At 36.2% G+C, this 23,416-nt stretch overlaps 1 protein-coding gene across 3 annotated transcripts in view; it reads left to right on the top strand.

The window, feature by feature from the left end:
- The window catches only part of PIBF1 (progesterone immunomodulatory binding factor 1), a 118,876-nt gene that overhangs the window by 6,334 nt on the left and 89,126 nt on the right, over nt 1-23,416 (top strand). For all 3 annotated transcript variants that reach the window (XM_082054199.1, XM_082054197.1, XM_082054198.1), the window contains exons 5-8: nt 4,390-4,509; nt 13,589-13,722; nt 15,732-15,840; nt 20,113-20,294. In XM_082054199.1, the coding sequence (XP_081910325.1) occupies nt 4,390-4,509; nt 13,589-13,722; nt 15,732-15,840; nt 20,113-20,294 (545 nt within the window). The remainder of the gene's footprint in view (nt 1-4,389; nt 4,510-13,588; nt 13,723-15,731; nt 15,841-20,112; nt 20,295-23,416) is intronic.

Here is a 23,416-nt window from a genome sequence, read left to right as displayed (position 1 = left end):
CTGCACCACCATGACTGACAAAGCAGATTTTTAACACAAACTGAAATCCATGTCAGCTTACTTGAAATTGATGTGCAGGAAGCTCAAGGACTTCAGGAGTTGATTGGCAGTCAATACAAAAGACTCTGTAACCGAATGACTCAGATACCAGGAGTTAGTAGCCTTGCTAGCTGCTTTAAGTGAAGCTATCACAGCACAAATAGAGTGTTTAGATTGTATTTGTGAGTAGAAAGGGGCTCTAAAAAAGATGTGAAGCAGGAAAAGTGATTAACAGCCACCTTCTACCCCTAATGTACCTTTCTTTTCCTCTTGCATTCAACCAGTGAATTCTGCTTTTATCTGTGACTCAAACTCCATTACATACGTGTTGTGGAGCCCCTTTCCTCTTTTCACATGTCACTTTTTTTCTTTTGAAATAAGTCCTTTTTTTGGCCAGATTAGTTTTATGTTAGAGATATACTGTAGTAAGATGCTTGTTTATGCTGCTTCTCTCAACTTCTTTTGGCAACAGGATCAGTGTGAACCTGGCAGTATCAGTTAAGCTCAGTGACTTTTTTTTTATCATTACTTTGAGATATTCAGATGATAGAGATGCTAGGAGGCCACAGAACTGTTTTGCGTATCTTGTCTATGCATCCATTTGGATTCTGAAAGCTAGGAAAAGGATGTTGAAGATTTTTCTGATGCTGTTTTCTGCTTTGCTTACCTAAGGAGGAGTTGTGTGTTTCTCAGGCAGATAGAATCTCTGGGTCCAGATCTGTGTGCAGACTAATAGTATAGTCTGCTGATATTAGGGTGAAATTCTTGTTGAGAAGGAGTTCTGCTTACAGCAAACTCGAGCAAGACATTTCCAGACTCTTCCAAACTTCTATTTATCATTTTTAAAATACTGTCTTACAGTTCTCCAGGTTAGAAGTAAATGTATATATAATGCTTACACATTGTATGAAATCTCGTATACTGGACAAACAGCAGGAACTGCCTAAATGCAGGTTTTCTATATAGAGCTATTGCAAGTTTAAAATACTAGAATTAAAACAAATGTGAGATGCTTTTCACTGTTCTTCCACAAAGGGGTGCAATAGTTACATGTTAGAGCAAAGATTAGGCAGTGTTTAATGTTCATGATGATGATGAATGAAAAATGATGTTTTAAGCATCTTTCTCTTAAAATCAGCCTTTTTTGTTTTGAACTTATATGTAAAAATTTAGATTTTTTTTTTAAACTGTTTACAAGAATGAGTTTTTAGAAAGAGTATGTGCAAAATTTTAAAGCACTTCAGGTCATTTGAACTTGCGCTTGACAGCCCAATCAACTTGATTTGTTCAGTAAAGCGAACCTATTGTGTACTCTCCTGTAAAAATTTTTCACCAAGTTGTTTAAAAATGGTGTCTGTGAATTCAGTTTGATCTAATTGTAATTGCCACATCTTCCAGTTGTATCATTTTGCGAACCAGAGCTCAGTTGCCCTTTTTTAAAGAAGGCAGTTAACCGATGCAACTACTTTCACATAACTTCATTTAACAGAAGCCAACTTAATCTTTCTCTGCACTGATCCGTTTTTATCTTTAGTTTTCCTTTAAAAGTGATGGGCACATGCTAAGAGTTTTTTAAAAATTGCCTAGAAAGGCAATCTATAGATGTCTATATAAATTTGTAATTTTTATTATATACAGTTGTTTCTGAAATGCCATTACAGTAATTTTTGTTTCTGCTACGTTGATTTGGCAAGAGGAAATGTGTGCTTTGACTACTGAGTTACATGAATGTTTATTTAGCAAACTAAATAACAGTTGAACTTCTGCTACAGCCTCCCCTCATCTGCTGCATTCATTTGCATTTTTTTATTACCATGGACTGATCTTTTCTTGGTAAGGCTGTGCAGATACCTTTATCCTTGATACCTGTATCCCGTGTCATCTTGATTTGATACTGGCTAATCTATTTTAGGGTTGTTGTGGTTTGGGAAGTGATGGGGTAAGTTAGGTTTCCTAGAGAAATCGCAGAAAAATACAAGAACATAAGGGGAAAAGCGAGGTGTGGTTTAAAAAACCCACAAGGCTTTAAATTATTACGATTAGTGACAGTATAACTTATTTTTTAAGAAAAAAAAAATCTAATCACTTTTTTGGGGAGAAAAAGAGTATTTGATTCAAATTTAATTGCTCCGTTTCAGATGTAATCAGACAAGTTCTTAAAGAATCCAGAACAGACAAAACTGTAGTCAGCAGAAGCTGTAGTTAAGAGACTAAAATTGTACTCAACGCTTTGCATGCACATTTCTGAAGTTTGTTGGTGTGTTCTTTTTTTGTTTGTTTTTGTTTGGTTTGGGGTGTGTGTTTTTGTTTGCTTTTTGGTTTTGTTTTGTTTTTCCTAAGGAAGTAGTTGGAGCCTGTTGTGGTTCAGAACTTAGAAAGAAACCACAAAACTAACTTCACTGTTTGCTTCTAATGGGTTTGCTTGAAATCAGTGTGATTTCACAGACAGACATAAAAAACTCCTTAAATATTGAAGGAAGAGAATACTGCAAGAAAAAAATATTAATGAAGCAGTAAAATAAGGCAATAATACACAGTTAGTTCAATTCCCAGAACAGAAAGACAATTTGTAGTTTTAACTGTAGCATCTGATGGTTCAATTTTTCATTTGAAAGTTTCAGAACATAAATTTAAAAATTACGGCTTATTTGGGTTTAATTGAACTGTAGTTTTAAAAAACATCCTTAATTTTTTTTTTTATTTTATGTGTAACTGTAACATAACAAATTGAGACTCCATCGTTACCATCTTAAAAAAAATAAAATGGCAGCTATATTTTGGGAAAGCTTGCATTCTTTTGAATGAAAAGTTACTTTAAATTTATAGCATATGTCTCAATTTAGCTTATGTTTGTTTTGCATCTAAAGGTAAGCATGAAAAGTGGAGATCTCATGTTGAGTAAACCAATAACTGCAACTTTCAACAAGCACAATATTTGGAAAAACTTGAAAACAAAAAACCAAAAAACCCCACCACTTCTTAGAAAATTTCCTTTTTCTGCCTTCCCATTATACTGATCTTCAAGTCATCTTGTACACTTGCTTTATTGGATAAAGCAAGCTACACCGATGTTTACATCGCAAATTTCTATGACTTCTGTGGTTTTTGGAGTTGTATACTGTCAATTATATGGAATATACTTGGAACCTTTGTGTCTTCTGCTATTAACAGGTAGCAAAACAGAGACCTGTCTTCCTTCTGCATGGAAGTGTAGTACAGTTTGCTCTTGAATGCTTACTTGATCTGTGCTTTCTTGCTTGTATTTCTTCTTTAATCATATATCAAACAAAGCATTAATGATGGGGGGATGGAGTAGCTTTTGCATGAACATAGTGCTTAATTATCTATTCTTTCCTTTTCATCCCCCAAAACAAACATTATAAGGTATCAGCTTAATCTGGGAGTAATAACCTCTGTGTACGTGTGTGTGGGTGTATATCAAAAACCTCTTTGTTCTTTGTATTTTTTTCTTAACTACTGTGTTTTGTAGTAATTTTTATTGTTCAGTATTAATGTTCTGGAAAAGTTTTATGGATACGAGACACTTGTCAGAGACTATGCCTATGACTGGAGTGAAAGAAGAGAGAGGGTCATGTGTAATAGATTTTTTTTTTTTAAATTTTATTTTTTAAATCCTTTTACAAGGCTTTTTGCAGTGCTAATTGAGCAGAGCAGGCTCTTTCGGAGACTTAGTTGCATGGTGCAGCTGAATAGCAACATGCTGCTGCTGACTGGGGGTGTGTCATGGTTCTTCTGGTTATGTGCTGTTCTCCCGTCCAGTGCTGGCTCTTGCATTTTTCTTGGTGCAGATTCAGCACACTGAAATGGCAGAAAACAAAACTAATCTCTCTCCACTTCTACACACCCCATAAAAATGTATATTGGCTTGGGAAAGGTTAGCGAGTTAAGTTGTTTTATTGCTAAGTAGAGACTTTTTTTTTCTTTTTACATTGTTAATCTAATAGGCTGTAGAGCTGCTACAAATAAGAGGGTGGGATCATGTGGTCCATTAGCGGCTGGATTTTTTTTTTAATCGGGAGGCCTGACTGAGAGCTGCTGTAGTTGAACAGAAATGTATGCCTTTACTTTTATTCCTGTTTTGTTTTTTTTTTTTATTCAGTATCAAACACAAATTGATTATTTCTTAGCTGCTGCTGTCAAAGTTTGAAGAAAGTCACTGTCTTTGCTTTAAGAGTCCCCCCTTCCACCCACAACCAGGTTCCTGACATGCACTTGAAATCATTTGGTGAATTCTTGCCATAAAATATTTAGCTGATTTGGTTTGGGGATTGTCGTTTTGTGATTGCAATTTTGCTAGTCTTAATTTTGAATATGTATCTTGTTTTTTAGATCAGATTCTATGAAGTAGTCCATTCCTTAAGAAAAGAGCTAAGTGATCTACAGATGAAAAAGGAGAGCCTAACAGAAGAACTAAGTGGATACAAATCCCAATTGAAGTGTCTGACAGAGGTCTGTGCACCTTAATTATCTCAATTAAGAAACCGTAAATACATGTTTACTGCAAAGAAACCCATTCTTCATATCATTATTCACGTACAAGATATAAAAGCTTTTTTGGTGTATGAAAAGTACTGGGAGGATGAGGGTGCAGGGAGGGAGGGTAAGGGGAAACATGCTGTATACATTTTTGTATAACAGCTAATTTTACTTTACGGCAACCCTGCAAGATTTGTTCATGAGACCATTCAGGATAGACTCTTACCAGCTCTGTTGTGCTTTCTGAGGGAAGGTTGAAGGCAGGGAAGCAGAGACAGGAGTTCCATCCAGCAGTAGTTGAAGACACAATGGTGGTTCAGTGTATAGTTTTTGAGATGGTTACGTCTTGGTAGTAATTTGCTTCAGCTTTTATTTTAATAATATTAAAATGCGTTCTTTAATAGTTCTTTGGAGTTGCATCTTCTCTGTCATGCTTTTCAACTTCTTATCTTTTATTTTTCCTATATCTTTCTATACTAAAGAAAAAGGTAATTTGATATCAGATAATGTATAAACCCAGAAGCAGAGAAACAAGTTATCTAAATATATTTAAGTTTCATTTTCAAAGAGTAATGGAATTGAAACAATATAAGGAGAATGTTGTTTTTAAGGTATTTATAAACATTTATACTGTTCTTACCATGTATATAGCTAGGATGATTTCTATTTTAGCATAGTTCTGCATAAATCTGGGGTTGTGATAAGACAGTTTCAGTTACACAGAGTATATTTATCCAAGTCATGGCTGCAGACACTTAAATACCACTGTTATTTTACTACTTCTGAATTTATTCTTCAGTTACCACCTTGTTTTTTCCCTTAAAATTTACTTCTGGAAGAATCAAGTGTAAAGAGATATTAATTGTACAGGATTATCTTGTGAAATTCAAGTTATTTTCATTTCTCCTTTTGATTGAATAAGTAGTCAATAACATTTGCACATATGTGTCCTTCAGTATTATTTTGTGTCATCATCTGTGGTCATAACTGAGATTAAATTGATCCTGCTAACTTTGATTTATGTGAACATTTTCCTTCATTGTACTTTAATGTGGTCCAATTTAATAAAATTCTACAGGAGGATTTCAGCCTTCTGAGGTTTGACTGACATCTGTGTTAATTTTTACTGCAGCAATTTAACAGGATAGTAGATAACAATAATTAAAGTTGTGCTAGAAACAATTTTCTTGGTTCATTACCCTTTTTTGAGATAGAAACGTCTAATTTTGTTCTTTTTTTTTTTTATACCACATGGTGGCAGTATCCACCTTTCCCACTGATTTATTTTTCAAGGTTTGAAGTTGACTGTGCTTTTCTTTTGATGCTGATGAGAAAGCACGAGAATGTTGCCTGTGTTGAACTGAGGTTGTTCTTTGAATGGTTATCCTCTGTTTGCATAATCATGCATAAAATGAGAGACAATTAGTGAGAATTAATACCTCATTAAAAAAAAATCAGGGAAGACATCCAGATATTGACATATCACAAGGAAAAAAAGGCTTACACTTGTTAATAAAAATTATTCCTTAGGATTCTCAGGTTTCAGATAAGATCACTTACTACAGTTCTTCCATATTGTCAGAAAAAAACCCAAAACCCACAAACCCAAGTCTTCAACATATCTGTTATGCATAGAGATTATATGCTTTGGATATTTAATGAAATGTGGCCTCATATGAGATGCTTTATGTATTATATTTGACCTAGTAATGTGATGAGCGTGACTGTAACAAGGTACCTCAGGCCATTTCAGATAATAAGGCAAGAGGAGCATCATCAATACATGAGGGTACTTTAGAATCTCTAATGGACTTAGTACACTAAAGCTGACAAACCTGTGCATCTCTTGCAGTTTTCAAATAAGTGTATTCAAGGTGCACAAGTTTTTCCTAATGGTTGCAATATTTCTATTTTCTACATGGTTCATCAACAAAGTGTATATTCAGAGTTTAAAACTTCTTTAGGAAACTAATACAGACATTTGAAATACAGTCATCACTGAAGTTAATACAGTTTCTTTTCTCTGTGAGAATAAACCACTTCCTACAATATGCATTCCTTTTTTCTAATATTGCAGATAATTAAGGTTCTTCCTAATGAGTTTCAACATTTTCTTTTTTTCCTATTTGTGGAATATGGAATGGATCTAAAATACATGCTTAGTCCAAATCTTTCTGTTAACTATTAATGACTTGAGGGAGGAGGATTTTGTTGTTTTTTCTGGTTGTTCATGGCTGACATACTAGGTTTGAGCAAGTTATATACATGCAGACATTTACCCAGGAATAAAATAATGAGAAATACTACAGAATTAGGTATAAACTCATAGGAAAGTCTATCTAGCAAACAAAGAATTGAGAAAGTTTAAAGGAAAATCCAAACTTATGTAATATGTTAAGCCAAATATAGGAAAATTTAAGTGTGAAATTAAATCATCAAATAAGACAACCATTGCCTAACATCAGCTTCGTTAATTTGTGACTAGATGGCTGCAGTCCTTTAATTCGGTCAAAGGAAATGAGCTCTAATTGTACTGATTCTTGCTTTGGAGTGTGAATGTGAGACAGATTGGTTATTTTGTTTTCTCTGCCCATAAGCCTTTATATACTGTTTTGTGAGAAAGCAAAGCAGCGTAGTTATGTTCTCTGAACACTATTACGATAAACCAATATGGCTCAGTATCAGTTATATAAAGGTAGGTATTCAGACCCACTAAATCTTTTGTTGTTACATGCTGTCCTATTTTTTGTTTGTTTATTGGGGGAAGTGAGAGGGAACCCACTAAACAAAAAACTAAACAAAGCTCATTGTTGGCACAACAGAACTGGCCTGGTGCAGGAGTGAGTGCTGTGACCTGGTATTGTGGCCTCTCAGCCAACTGAGTTTATGAGCATCCAACTGTATCAGCTCAGAAGGTTGGTTCTGTAAAAATGGAGTTGTAGCCTTCTAGAAACTCATTTCCTAAGCCTTGACAAATCCACATTTTCTTTATCTCTAGGCAATTAGTTAATTCATTTGTATTAGAAAAACTTCTATTTCTGACATTAGGGCAGAAAAGATGTCTTTCGAATGTTTGTCACCTGTATTTGTAGTCTAGGTATATGAATACATATGTTGTTTGTTCAGAACGGGCAGAAGTATGTATCAGCCTCCTCTTTTAATTCTTAGTATGCTGAGGAGTAAGACCACTAAAACTCTTTGACTTCATAACAAGTTCTCTTGTTGACTGTCTTGCCGTTCTGAGTTAGCACTTAATGAAAGCCTGCTGAAGATGTAATGCAGATCTGGTAGGGATGGAAGCTGTTTCTGATGACTGGTAGCAGAGAACAGTGTGTGAAGCTTGATTTCTAACACTGAAACATAATCTGCTGAACAAAGATAGTGTCAAAAGATCTTTGTCACCAATTTCTGGTTTTAAAATCGTCAGTATAAGTGGTTCTGCAGTACTAACCACTAAGTCAATGGATCTCTGTACTCAATTGCTGCGTCTGTGGTTTAGACCAGTGCAGTTCCTCTGATTCTAGGTGCAGCAGCAGCAGACTGGAAGGAGGCAGTGGAAGTGGTAAAAGTGATGTTCTTTTATGGCAGTTCTGACTGATCTGTTAACAAATGTACAGTACAGACTCATTTCAGTCCTTCTTTTACAGTGCTCTGTACTTCAAGTACAAATAATGTTGGCACCATCAACTTTGGAGGTACAGAGAAGAAAGTCCAGATATAGTGGTGTATTACCAGGAGCTTCCCAGAAACAAAACTAGCTTCTGATGTGTGTGTTCCCATGCTAAATATCAGTGTACTATTTTCAGAGTTGTTTGCTTCCAAAGTGGTTAGAACGTTCCCTCAGACAGATGTAATTTACTACTTGTGTGTTTCTCTCAAGGCTGGGAGAGTCTGAGAGGGAAATTCTGCTTTTCTTTGTAGCTCTAGAAGATTAAGTATTGCTTTTTTCTTCTGGCTGTGAGTTTCTTGGCAATGTTTTCCTGGAATTTGGTCTTGGTGCAGTTTTATCAGGGCTTCCTTTCTTTAGTTATTTTTTTCTGTAAAGTTGCCTTTGGGACTTAGAAACTAATTTATAGTATGAGATTTATCTAAAAGCTATGGTTAGCCTAAAGACAAAGCTGGATGTATGTAGGACAAAGATCTCTTCTAAGACCTCATCTCTGAATTGGGATTAGTAGCTGTCAGGTTTTGCAAGACATACCTAACAATTTTCTCTGTGATAATGTTTCCCAGCTGGAGGAAGAACATTTCTATAGTCTTCAAAGAATGAATCTATTGCACTCAAAGGATCAGTTGGCACTAGATGTGTCTGAATGCTGTAAAATTGAGGCTGCTCTTGCTACTCCAGAATGACTGTGTTCCCCAAGATTTCTTCTGAAGTTTGCACATCTGTAATTAAAGACTGCACTCTAGAATCCTTCTCCAGCCCCCTGACACAAATTCTTTCAAGTAGTGCTTTGGTTACTTGGTCTTTACATCTCTCTCTAGAAAGGACAGATGAGGACTCAGTCTTAGGTGAGATATGTGCCTTCTTTCCTTCATTATTTTTAGTATTAACCTTGTTCAGGAAAAAAGCTGCGAAGAAAAATAGTCTACCAATAACTTTTAGCTTGGTATAGTAGTTTAACATTTCCAAGACTCTGAGAAAACTTATGTATCTATGAAAGTTTCCTTTACTATCTGATGTCTTTCTACCTCTTTTGATATAGAGCTATGGCTTATATAGGGTGCTAGTTATTGTTTAGAACTACCAAATGGCTTAATCCTAGTCTCTGACGCAATGGTCTCAAGGATCCTTCTCATCTGAGAATATTTCACTGAAGATTCTAGTCAGCTCAGATCCAGAGAGAAACAGGTTTTTATTCCCCCACTTTCTTTTTCAATAGAGGCACTTATGCCAAAGCTTCTCTTTCTTACTTTTTCTTACCTTTCTTGCAGAGCTTCCTTATGTTGAAAGTAGCTCAGCATTTTTATTTATAATTTTTAGTGGCAGATTGTGCCCCATCTACAGATTTCCAATTTCCTATCAACATGCTAGCAGAGATCTGTTATTCATCCAGTTATTGATAACTTCTTGCTGACATTTGGGCAGTTATATTAAAATAATGTATTTTTGAATGCAAATCTCTTTACAAAGAGATTGAAGCAAAACATCATCTTGACTAAGTAGCAGCACCTCATCCAAGTAATTTGAGGGAACTGGTTTCCACATCACAGTAGTATAGTAACTTTACATTTGCCTATGGCAAATAGGTATCTTAGCATATGAACAGAAAGTGCTGGCTTGTGTAAGTGATCCTTCAAAGATGTTCTTTGTTCTTTTTAAAAGCAGGATCACTTTCACCCACAGGCTTATCTGTAGACTGTGTGAAGAAGTCATGCTACTTCTGCTTGACTGGATGATTAATCTTTTCCCTGCATTTCTGTTGTTTATTTTCTTATCCCCAAAGGCTTTTTGAAAGATCAAATAATCCCTACCATGCATTATGTGTCACTGACTTTGTTCAAAAAGTATGTCACCCAGTTTTTGCACTTGACATTTAGATATTATAGGTAGGTATAATTTAGAAATAATAGGTATTCATTTCTGTGACTGCAATAAGCTGCCATTCATTCCAAATGGAGGATAGCAGTGAAGATTAATATCATAAGAGTGGGGTCTCTCATTAGATCTTTAGTTTCTTTGCCAGTTTGAGTTTTAAATGGCGCAGATCAGGCAAGTTCAGAATCTTCTTGCTTGAAACATCCATCTGTCGACAGTGTTTGTAAACCAAATGGAAGTGCTCGTTGGTAGGGACTCATTCACATGCTCTGTAGAAAGCACCTGTATTGTTTAATACTGGGTCTCTCAGACAGCTCTGTTAACAATTTCTATAGGCACAGAGGACAGCTTTGTTTTAACCACCCCATCTGCCTGAGTTGCTACTCTCTGCAGTAGCAAAAATTAGTAGGATGCTGAAGAAAAGCCATGCATTGTTGGCAGGATCATCGCGATCACATCCCATGTGAGGAAGTACTGTTTGCCCTCTAATTTTTTTTGAAGTTTGTGGGCTTGCTTAAGTTTATTTTTATTTATTGGTGTTATTTCCAGACCTCATTCATGTCCTTCAAAGGACTCTGGATCTTGATCCTTTTAAAAGCCCTCAGGACAAAGCTGTTCATCAAGACTTCCAAGCTATCTCTTGAAGATAAATTGAAAGATAAAGCTGTTCCGTTACAGAGATCTTCAAGTCATTTCAGGGTATATGGACATTGTTATAGACTAAATTCACTTCTTCACATGAAAAGCAAGGTTTATTCTTCCTAAGCACAGGCAGCTTGATTGTATGTCTTTAAGATATGTTGCTATAAAAATCCAGAAATTTGTGTATCTGCTACCTGGAGATATGCATACCGTGTAGGGTTTTTTGTGAGTTGCCCTATAGACTGTTTCTTAGCTTGCCTTGTCACATTTCTTCCTGTGATTAAAATACAACTTTGACATCTAAAAGATTAAGTGGTTGGAAAACAGTGACCTATGCAGTAGAGTTAGTATTTCTTCAAGAATTATAATAAATCTTTAAAAAACAAACAAAATCAAACAAACCACCTGTAATTATCTGTTTAACAGCTTGATACTTTAGGCATGTGCTAGTATCACTTTTCAAAAGTAGAATTTAACTTCCCTTCCCTGGAGTTATCCTATTGTTACATGACATTAACATGACATTAACAACTGGTTTGTTAATAAAATTCAAAGCCTAGTTTAAGTCTCAGGTATAAGAAGGAGCCAATTTTGTAGATACTTAACAGTTGTCTTAATTGTTGCTGTAGAGCTGTTCATGACCAATTTGTTCAGAGGTTAACCAATTTGATTTTCTACTTTTGATAGTTGTCTTCTGGCTCCTAAGTATGTAATACTGTAAGAGCTTCAATAGCCCACTCTGTGAAGGGTGTATGAATTCCAGCATGGTATTAGCAGCAGAATGGCAAAGGATATTCACAGAGGAATTGTATCCAAACTTAATCTCAATTTGCACTTAAAAGTTAAGTGCCCTTACCACCATTTCCTATTGCAAGATGAGTTGTATTTGCACTGAGTAAGGAGGTACTTGCACCTGTATGTTGCATATTTGAAACTTTAGCTAACTTGTAGGCAGTGCCTTTAAAAACATCTGATAGAGGCTTTACCATTATGATAAATGATGGCATGTTAATTGTTTTAAGACAGAAGTGCCCTATAGTGTAAATGTGCTTAATGTATATCCATTAATGAGGGTAAACATAAAATAATCCATATATACCAGTATGTTAAGATTAATAACTATCGTGTCTTTAGATCATGTGTTCTTGATGATATGCCATCCAAAATGCTCATGAAAACTTTCTCAGTGTTGTGATTTTGTGTTTGTGGGCTAATGTGATTTCACTGAAAATGACATTTACTAGATTTTTGAAATATAAACCAAAACATTCTTATCAACAGAATAGTTACAGTATGTTTAGTAGCTCAGGGAGGTTTTCTATAGTGTCTTACAAGCGTTTTAAGTGTTTTTTCAAGAAGGCATTCTGTCAGTCTTCCAGTTATGGTGCTTGTGAATTTGATCTGAGTGTTCTTTGTATCTTTCCGTCCCTATCCTAGAGTATTATCCGTGTGTTCATTCCTCATAGGAAGCTGTATTTAGGAGTCATCCACTACATTTATGCTGTTGTCTTGAACTTTTCTTGTCTATTAAAAGCTAGCTAGACACAATTACTTCCTCTCTTATAACTCTCTAAAGTATAGCTTTCCATTTATTTTGAAAAATTATGCACTCATACAGTGTCCTTCACTGCAAAATAAATTTAATTTGCAGTGGCTAAATGGTTAGTTCTGTAATCACATCTTAAGGCAGTTATTTGATTTTGTATTCACTTTCAATGAATAATATTGTGATGTCCATTCAGTGTAACGAGATGGAGTTGTTGTTTATCAAGCATCCATTATTAGGTTTGCCATGTATCAACCATAGCAGAAAAAAAAATAAACAGAACTCAGCAGTATGCTGAGAAGCAGAATATACAAAAAAAAAATCTAGATTCCCAGTGGATATTCTCAAATTTTTAGCAAGCAACTCTTTTTGCTGTGTATCAGTTTTCCCTAGTAAAGGTGGATGAGCATTATTTTTTGTTGCTTTTGTGGAGAAATTACTAAGTAGTACAGCATTTAGGACAAGCATGTAAGCTAAGTTTGTGAAAATAAAACCTACTTTGTAGAAAAATCTGAGAAATGGAGTCAAGATTTGGCATTAAGGTAGAAAAGTCTGCTATTCCCATAAGGGGTGGGAGGGAAGAGTATGATGATTAGGAAATCTGTTTGCCTTCAAAAGTTTAAAAGACAAGCGCTTTCTGTGTGTTCTCTTGCTGTGGTCCCCTTTTCCTAGTTCCCATAGTAGTTTCTCAAAGTATATGAGGATGAAAAATAAAAGAAAATGGAAATTAATACTGATAGACCTTTTTTTGATAAACACCTTTTTGTTTTGTTTTGTTGTTGTGGTTTTTTTGGTTGGTTGGTGGTGGTGGTTGTTGGTTTTTAATACATCAACCAAAGCTTTGGATGATACGTTTCAGCAGATGTGAGTTACCAGATACAATTTGGGCCGCATTTTTTTATGTAATGACAGAAGTTTCCAAACTTTCTGAATGACCAATCCTCTTTCTCTTTTTCAAATGGACCAGCAAGTATCTTCACAATGAAACTTGTTTGAAAATATGGTGTGACTTTTGTGCTCCTACTATGGGTTTGTAGACCACTGGCTGTATAGATGAGTGTTACTGGTCTTGGAAGTTGTGCTAACGGACAAATGCATTAGGAAAAATAAGTGCATTAACCAACTATTTAGAATAAGATAAAAATAAGTTGAATATAAGTATAGCTGATTACTTCATGATGTGTGCCAGATTTCAAGCACTCAGACAAATGAAAATACTACCACTTGGATATTCACAAGAGGTCTTCACAAAACTTAGTCAGTGATTGCTTTAAGTAAATATCAGTGTAGCTGTCATAATTTCAAAATGTCTTATCTTCCAGAGCTATGAAGATGAGATGAGGAATCGGTCAGAGCTTGAGGTGAGATGCCAGCGTTTAACACTGGAACTGGCTGATACCAAGCAGATGATTCAGCAAGGTGATTACAGACAAGAGAACTATGATAAAGTAAAATGGTAAGTATCTCTATAGTTCGGATGTTCTAAACTTCAACCTTGATTTACTAGAATTTTTAAATTTGAATTTTGGCTTATGCACAGTACAGATATTTTTCTTTACCTCAATCCACTAATAGTTCAATTATCTTCTGTAGTATATTGCAGTCATAAGCTAAACAACATTTTGAAATCTGATGCTTCGAATTATCTTTTTAAAACTTTCTATTTAGGGATTTAGTGTATTTGCAAAGGAGCCTCCAGTCTCATTGCAACTGAAGAAGTGGGAGCTGTTGATTCCAAGCATCTTAGAACAAGAACTCTTTTTTTGCTAGTTTAAAAGCAATGATCTAACAAAAGGCCCTGTGCTCTGCTGTGTGGTGCCTACACAGTGAATTAAGAGGGTAGGACCTTGGGAATTAATATTTACAACTTAAGATATCATTGTAACCATTAATTTGAAAGGGCTGTTATGAGAACTTCTTGTTAGAGAATCTTAGGATTACCTTAGCGAGTTGGCTTAGCTGCAGGAAGTTCAAGTGTCTGTCTTCATTTTTAAAACACAGATGTTACAGTTTTAGCCTACACGTTGAATGCCCTTTTTATAAACAATTGCAAAATAGTGGAGGTGGATTTCTTATAAAAATGCTCATTGACATATGCGTTGCAGTCCAGCTCCCAAACAGCTTTTACAGTTTGCTTGCAAGTACAACAAATCTGGCTTTTGGCACATTTTTGGGGGAATGGATTAAAAAATGAGGATTATTAATAGAAAACACCTTGTCAGCTCCTTAGTTGTTCATGCTGAATGAACTCAGGCACGGTTACGGACACAAATGACTTTGCCACTAAGTCATTTGAAGGAGAGTTTGTCTTCTGGATTCCTGTTCACAGCTGTATGTACTAAACCAACCTTGGAATCTACCTGGAAGCTTATTGCAAATAGGATGGGTTGATGCTATGGTTTGTTTCCATGTGCAACTGCATTTTAATAAGTGAATTGTAATAATGTTCATGTGAATGGCCCCACTGTTTAACAGCATACATTTGAAATAGTCTTGAGTTGAAAAAGGCATGAATGAACGTGCCAAAACTGTATTTGAGAGAGTAGGTTGTATTCATCTGAGTAGGCACAGACGACGGGGAGGGGAGAGCACTGTTGGCATGACTGCATAAGGATATTTAGGAGCATTGCAGGAGTTAATCACTTCCAGGCTCATTTCTGCCTTTAAAAATGCTATGTCAAATCTTTTAGTTCTGGCATACTACAAGTTTTTTCAGCTTTAAAGCTATGCTATGCTTAATATAAAACCAGTTAACTTTTTTCCAGACTGCAAGCTCATACTGGCTCATTCATTTCACTGTTCTGACAGGGTCAGATAAAGTGGAGACACAGAGCTGCTTCTTTGTGCAAATGGAAAGCACTCCTATTCAGGACACTAACATAATTTTTGCAGCTATGTCATGTATATTTTAAACATGAGCAGTACAACACCCTCAGGTACCAAGGGACTGTATACAAGGGAAGGCAGAAACTGAAAAGTATACATTGCTTTCTGTTTGATTAGGAAGGTGGGAATTAAGTTGCTTTATTTTTTCATCAGACTCCAATATTTGCAAAAGATTCAAGAGGATGTCGTGAGAAATAGCATCAAAAGCTTGATAAAGAGAAAAGGATGGACAAGGATACTCATAGTTCATTGCTAAGAGGAGAAATGTATAGCCCCAAGTTACCATGAAGAAGAATAATCAGAAGAGGATGGAATAGTTTAGGATGGGAATTCAGGATTACATTGTATTATAACTGAGTATTATTTTTAGATACTTAGAAATGAAGAAAATTCTTTCATATTATAAGATACTATTGCAGGTGTTAACTAAAAAAGGTAAGATTATCGCTGATTGCCATATGAGTGGCTAGTTGGAAGAAGTTGGTGTCATGAACTGAAAGAATGCTGAGAAATCACAAATGCTTAGGGATCTTGTTTATTACATTTTATGCATCTAATAGTTTCACTTTATTTTAACAGTGAACGTGATGTATTTGAACATGAATTGTCAGAACTAAGAAGAAAATATGAAATATTAGAGGTGTCACACAAAGCACAAGCTAAAGAAAGAAATGACTTATCAAAAGAGGTAAATGTAAAGTTCTTATTTCAGTAATTGTTGGTTTCTTCACCTCAGGAATTTGATTCTTTGTCTAATCAAGTCTGTCAGGATCACCTGTGGGGTAATGGAATAATTTCTATTAGAATAGTCCTCAGGAGACCAGCTGATCAGACCCTCTCAATGCAGTGCAGAGCCAGCGTAGGTCATGTTGCTTAGTGCTTTGTCAAGTTTTGAATATCTCCAAGGGTGTAGATTCCACAGCCTTTCTGGAGAGTCTCTTCCACTGTTTGTCCACCCTCTTTGTGAAAAAAGTTTTTGTAAAATCTAATCAGAGTTGTTGCAGTTTTTTTTCTGTTGCCTTTTCCAAGGCACTTCTGAGAGTCTGGCTCTTTCTGTGTGTGGCAATTGGATAGGTGAAGATAACAATAAGATTTTTCCCACCCAGATTTCTCTTCTGAAAGCTGAAAAAAAAATTTTCTCAACCCCTTGTACATCATGTGCTGCAGTCCATGACCATCTTGGTAGAGCTCTTCTGGTCTTGCTCCAGTATGTTAATGTGTGTCCTTACGAGGAACTCAGAATGGGACATGGCACACCAAATAGAGTCTCACAAGAACTGAACACAGGATAATAAGTTTCTTCAGCCTATTGTGTGCATTGTTGTTAATACAACCTAGCAGGCATTTGGCCGCCTTTGCTTTCAGGTCACACTTCTGGCTCATGTTCAGTTTGCTCAACTGATATTTGTCTATCTAATCCATATTTGTTGATTTTCCCACAGAGGTGTTATGGGAGATGGCTGAAAGCCATGCAAAAGTCCAAGTAAATAACATAAGCAGCTGTCCCCCTGTCCATAGAGACAATATTCTTGTCAGGTTTGCTGGGCGCAGTTTGGCTTTGGTAAATCCCTGCTAGTTGTTTTCAGTCACCTTTTCCTCCATATGCATGGATTTGGCTTCCAGGAGGATTTGCTTCACGGTCTTTGCAGGAACTGAACTTAGATTTTCCAGCCCACAGTTCCCTGGATGCTCCTTGAAGGTGGATTCTGGTCATCAAAAGCCTTGCTCACCTTGCTATGATCTTTCAAACAGCTGGCCAACCTCACAGCAATGTTGGCTATCTCCCTCAACATTGGTTGTGTGCTTTCTCTTTTTTCTGTTTTTCTAACATTGGTTGTGTGCTTCTCCTAGGTCTCTAGCTTAGTCTTCCTTTGCTTCAGCCTTCCAAACTCTGCCCATATTCTTCAGAACCTGGGAGGCCCAAGGGCAACATTTACCAGTAAAGGCTGAATGCTGTGAGCATGCTTCATCTTTCGAGAGACGCAGAACTAGTTGTAACTTGCTTTAGCTCTTTCTGAGCAATAGTGACAGTAGGGCAGAGCTACTGTATCTCTTATGTTTTGTTGTGTTTGGGTTTTTTTAGACATCAGTAGAATGCGTAGCTTTTCTTCTTTGTGACTCTATAGTAAAGTAATGGTTCAGTTACCTGAGTTTTCCTTCAGTTCACCTTTACAGAAGTTAGTTCTGTGTCAGGAATAGAGAGACTGCTATTCCGGACCTCTTCTTTCTATGATGCTGCATATTGACAAGCGGAATTCCAGTGCTGCTTCCCTTTTGGGCAGGACTATCTACTATGCTGATGGACTGGTTTTCTCTAACCTGTCTCCAGAAGTCTTTGAAAATCTTTCTGCTAGGGAAATGAATAAATGCATCTTCAGGCACAGAGTGGTTTTCATGTTTGTTAGGGTTCTGGTGAGTTCCTGGTCCACTTAACTCAGTCACTTCACTCAGATCTCAGTCATTGTCATTCTGGTAGCACTAATATTGCGTAGGGGAATGTGTTTCTTCTGCTCCGAAGGATTCCAAGAGCCATAGGCCTGTCAGGTCAAGAAAGATATCCCTTGCCGCTTCTCTGTTCGGCAATTCATTCATGCAAGAGTCACAAACTGTGTTCAGTGATGACTGCCTTACTGAGCATGTATGACAAATTTTGAGTCAAGGGACTCAAACACAAACATGTAATGTTTCTAAGTCCATCAGCCTTGATCTATAGGACTTTTGTTGGTTTGTACCAGTACAAGCGTGCATTACTCAGGATCCATTTTCACCATTTCTGCATCTAAATTGTTCATAGGGAACCTATGGACCTTTGTGGAACCTCCAGGATTATTTACCTTAAGTAAGATAGTTAGGGTGGAACCATTCTAAATTATGGGTATCAAAAAGGGATTTTTCCCTCTGTCTGATGTAGGTGTAGTTTTGCAACATCTTTTCAGGAGGGAGAAGAGGCTTTTACTGAATCTCAACAAAGAAACTTGTTTCAGTTTATATCATCCTTGACTAGTTTTCAGATGGTTTGTAGCTCAGTGCAACTTCAATGCAAAAATAAGACTATTTTTAAGCAGTGTTTCTGTATAGAAATCTTTCCAGGAAACACCAAAAGTAATGGAGAAATAATTGATTGGCTGTTCTGAATTAATTTCTGAATTTATTTTTTATGTGATATGAAAGGGGGACTGCATGAGAAGGTTGTTCTTGACTTCCGTACTGGTCCAGGCAAGAATCAAACTGAGGATCTTTGTGTGGTAGCACTTTGACAGATGAGTAAAGGAGACCAATCACAACGGAGAGAATTCAGAGGAGATTGTGTTCCTTAGTGTCTCTGTATAATAGTGTTACAGCTAAAATAATGCCTGTAACTACCACTGCCTAATTTTACAGGTAATCATAGAGATTTTCTGAAACACTAGGGAAGAAACTAAGTTTCTTTTAGAAAATATCTTTTATATTCACCTTTTGTATATCAGTCTGAAGGCTTTGTCAGGCTGTTTATTCATCAGGAACTTTATACTAGATTAATCTGAGAGGGGATAAAAGTAGCACTACTTTAAACTAAAATACCACTTCAAACTGTGTGATTACTTGAATCTCCTGGAAAGTCTGTGGTGGTTTTTGTGTATGCTGATACGGTATCACAGGTTCTGGATAGGAAGAGCATACAATTATAAGTGTTTACACAGTATTTATTCTGGGGGAGGAGCAGTTGGAGGGACAGTAACTCCTAGATTTCTGTATTGATGCAGTAAACCATGATGTCTGTGTTCATTATGGATAGACATATAACCTGTTACTTGAAGAGAGAGGACAGTTGTGTGGTGTTTTTTTGCTCAAGTAAAACAAAGTGTAGGAGAGGCATTTGTACCTCACCCTCTGTGATGCTCAGCAAGTGGGCAGATGGAGAGAAGCATATCTCAAAGAGCATTTTTTTTTCCACAGATTTTCAGCTGTTTAACTAGGTGTTCCATGTCTTTGACTGGTGTATCTCCCTTGAGTAACTTTGAGTCCTTTCATCACTCAGGAAGGTTGAATTCTATCTAAAACATGTACATGATGCCTTTATATCTTTGGGTGACATATTTCTGATAAGTTATTCATTTGTCTTTCTTTGAACTTGGGATTTGACATCCTCAGGAGCTTAAATGGCAAAATTATTTAAGGTAATAAAACTGCATTTTGTTCCCATGAGTAAGGAGCTGGGCCACTGCACCAGCACCATTATGCTCTGTGTTTGTTCTCTGACAATGTTCACCTCAAACAGATGGACACTACTCTCTCCCAAACCACTTTCTTCTTGGAGCAATAAAGATGACTGGTCTGGTGACTGGGAAGACTGTCACAGAGACTCGCAAGATATTAATGTTTCTACTTTGGCGTCAGTTCAGCCTTGTGTAGCAACATCATGCTAAATGGAAGTCAAAACACAGCATGCGTAATCCTCTTTGCCCTTGGTGCTGGCCTGGAATGTTACCTTCTCCACAGCAATCATGATATGCTTCAGCCCCAGAACTAGCAGTTTTACTATTTCTTCATGGAGCGATGATCACTCCAGTGCCCTTAAACTTTTCGCTTCTGTTTCTGAGAATGTTGTAGGCAGTATGATGACAGATTGGCACCAAGACTTGACATCAGTATTTCTGACATTATACTATTCAGTACTATCAATATTCAGTACTTCAGTACTATTTAGATAATGAGGTAGATTAAGGGACACTTTACTTCTTTTTTCAGGTGCCAACTACTGGAAATAAATCGTGAAAACTCATAAAATTATAAAGTTATTAAAGACTTTGTTTCAGCACAAATCACCAATTTACTAACATTAAACAGAAGTATAAATAGAGTTTTTTGGTTCACATGATTTCACAGAGGACAGTTAAAATGAAATCACAAATATGTGTACATAGGTTAAAAACTTATCTTGAAGTTCATGTTAAAGTGTTCTTTTTAATGCCTTTTATAGCTGGCAACCATACAGCAATCCCTCAACTTGTTGCAAAAAGATAAAGATTATCTTAATCGCCAGAACATGGAGCTTAGTGTTCGCTGTGCACATGAAGAAGACCGTCTTGAAAGACTTCAGGTTCAGCTAGAGGATGCCAAAAAAGCTAGGGAGGAAATGTATGAAAAATACGTTGCATCCAGGTAAGTTATTGTGTGTTCAGTTCTATCAGTAGACAAGTTATTTAACTGTTTTATTTTGTTTCTTGAACACATCTTGTTTAATTAAAAGTAATTTCAACTTTCAGAAAGCTAGTCCATATTTGTGTAACTAGAAATAGAACACTTTTGTTGGGTCTTAATGTGTATGAGAAAATTTTTGTTAAACCTTTGATATAAGACCATAGTAGTGAAGATGTCAGCATTGAAACTTTATGGCAACTGTTCTCTTAGGGGTATATAGAAATTTACGGGATTAACTGTAATTAATTACAAAGGAGATAAAAACTCTTTAAAGTGCATATGTTATATATCTTACCTCCCCACCTCAAATAACCTTTATTAAAACCAGAAGTATTTGAAAGACAATCTAAATTATTATTGCAGAATAAAATGTACTTAATTTTCACAAATGTTTCAAATAGGACACAGTATGTTTTGTGTCAGCTATGAGAGCTATCAGTCTTTTAACATCTCGAGTTCAAATGCAAATTCTCTGGATGTAGCCTTGAGAAATAGATTGATTGTTGTATGCTATCCACAGTGGTAAACAGTGTCAAATACTTATGCTATTTGAATTGGTACAGCTATATGTATGGGATGTTGAACACAAAACACTATGCTACTCAGCTACATGTCTTGCTACACATGTAATGCTATACTACAAAATTTCATAGAATCATAGTTGGAAGGGACCCATAAGAAGCACTGAGTCCAACTGTCTACTCCTCATAAGACTACCTAAAACTAAATCATATGACTAAGAGTGTCATAAAATTTCAAACCACATTTAGATTTTTCTTATTCAGAATTCATGGTTATCTAGTTCATGTTATTTCCCTACATCTAGATGCCAAAAAACCCATTTCAGTATATATCCCAAAATTACACCAAATATTTGCCTGTATGTACTTCATTAAGGAACACAAAACCACTTTTTGGTTAGTAGTGTCCTTAAAAAAACACCTGTGGATTGAATTAATAATCTTAGAGTATGAAGTAGATTCAGCTTCTCTTCAGCTGCTTCATTCTGTTTGAATCGAGAACTGCAAACAGTTTCTATAAATCTTGTGCCCATGTATAACCAAGATAAAGTGTGCTAATATGACTCTCCTGTATTACAACTAAAAGATAAATTGTTATCTGAATGGAAATAGAAGAGCACTTTACTAAAATTATCAGCTATGGAGTTCTAGCCCATATCAGAGTGGTTTTAATACTATTTTTATTTTCAATGCTGTCACTTAAACTTTTTTTTAATTTTTGTTTTACCTCTTTATATCTCTGAAATATTCAGCTGGAACTTCTGCATTTTAAATACATTTTTAGGACTTGCTTTTAAATGGGGTTTTAGAAAACCACAAGGGGCTGTGCTTGTAAGTAGTGACTCTTGTAGCTAGAATTCTGTTTCTAGAAAACCACTGTGAAATCCTTATCCTGTAATAGTGATGTAGAGGCACTTTTACAGAGCTATCTCTGTTCAAGGAACATAGGAAGCTAGTAGCTTGTCTCTACACCATTTGGGATACTGTGCAAGCCTGCTTCACTGTCCTCTGGAATATCAGAGGTCTCCATCCCTAGCATTTGGATACCATCTAAAGAGAAATTCTGATTTTTTTGATCTTTTGATCTTTGCCTTTAGAGATCTCGATACTGCCATTGGGATACTGTACTGTTACCAGATCTCTCTCGTGATGTCATAGGTATTGGTGACTCTCTTAATGATGCTAATTTTCAGAGGACAGATATTAACTGTAATGAATAATTCAGTAACGTCTGCTCTCCTCTAGTGAGTGTTACTGTCTTTTGTAGGTCCAATGTAGCACAGCAGGGAAGACAGTGTATTGAGCAGCATGTGTAAGACTGAACTGCAGTTTGGGCAGCAGCAGTTCTGCTTCTGACCTGCTGATGAACTTTGAATAAGTCATTTCATAACATAAAAATGTAATGTAAAATGTAAAAATGTTAATGTAAGATTTATTTTGTAAAATGGGGTAATAGCATCCTTTTGTAAAGTGCTTAAATACAGGAATGTGATGTGCAAGGTTGCAGAAGCTGTCCCTTCTTTACATTTTCCCACACACATATATGTTCTTTGTGTGCATCTTCTGAGATGGTATCCCATAGCGGGGATTCCTGTCTATTCAGTAAATTGAACAATCCTTCTCTCCGACCAAGTATCTATAGTATTAGGTTTTTTACAAAGAGCTCAACAGAATCCTGTTTATTTGTTAGAGAGGTACAAAGTTAGACTAGGAGAAAACTGTACCAATTAATGGATGTTCTACAGTCCTCAGTGCTACCTGAAGGTGACATCAGCTTGGCTAATAAGCTTCTGTTTGCTACCTGTTGAAGAATTTGAGGTTTTGTAAAGCTCGTTTCACATCTGAATCTCTTTTGGTTGCTGTAGTTCAGGAATGAAGATGATGAAAATAAACCCAAGTATCTATTTTTAGGAATAAAGAAAAATTCACCTTCTGGTCACTGTCAGCACTGCTGGCATTGGGGTACTGTAGTTAGAAAATTACAGGCTTTAGGAAATAGAGGGATTAACCTGCCAAATTTTAAAAAATACACACTTCAAATTAGGTTGAGATTGTGGCAAGATGAATGGCAGCAGTTCATAGCTACAGTTCTTGCCAATCTATATGCACAGACCAACGCAAAAGATTTGCTTTTATATATTTAATCTTAAAATACAATCCATAGTTATATTGAGATGCTCAGATCACATTTAGTTTATTTGCAGTATAAAGCCTTATGAGTAGTAGGCCTCAGGAGAAGCTCATTGAAGCCTGCAGCCTAAGCACAAAACGACAAGGCAAAAACCTTTTTGACCTGTAACAGCAGGTCAGGAATAAAAACTTCCAATTATGGTCCTTTGCTTCAGCAGCAACTCGGTCTTATTAAAAGGCATTGGCAGGTCAGACAATTTATATACTCAAAATATGCCCTTTATTATACGATTTGTTTATTTTAGTCATCTTAAAGATAAGCATCACTTTGAACTTTCTGATGACATCATGGTGGGTGTCCTAGACTTTTCCAGATTCTTCTGATTTTTTTCAGTGACCTTTCCTGACTTTTAGCAGTCTTGTCATCATATG

This window comes from Streptopelia decaocto (genome assembly GCF_964273445.1).
Source record: "Streptopelia decaocto genome assembly, chromosome: 1".
Taxonomy (NCBI): Eukaryota; Metazoa; Chordata; class Aves; order Columbiformes; family Columbidae; genus Streptopelia; species Streptopelia decaocto.
This window is presented reverse-complemented; position numbering and strand designations above follow the sequence as displayed.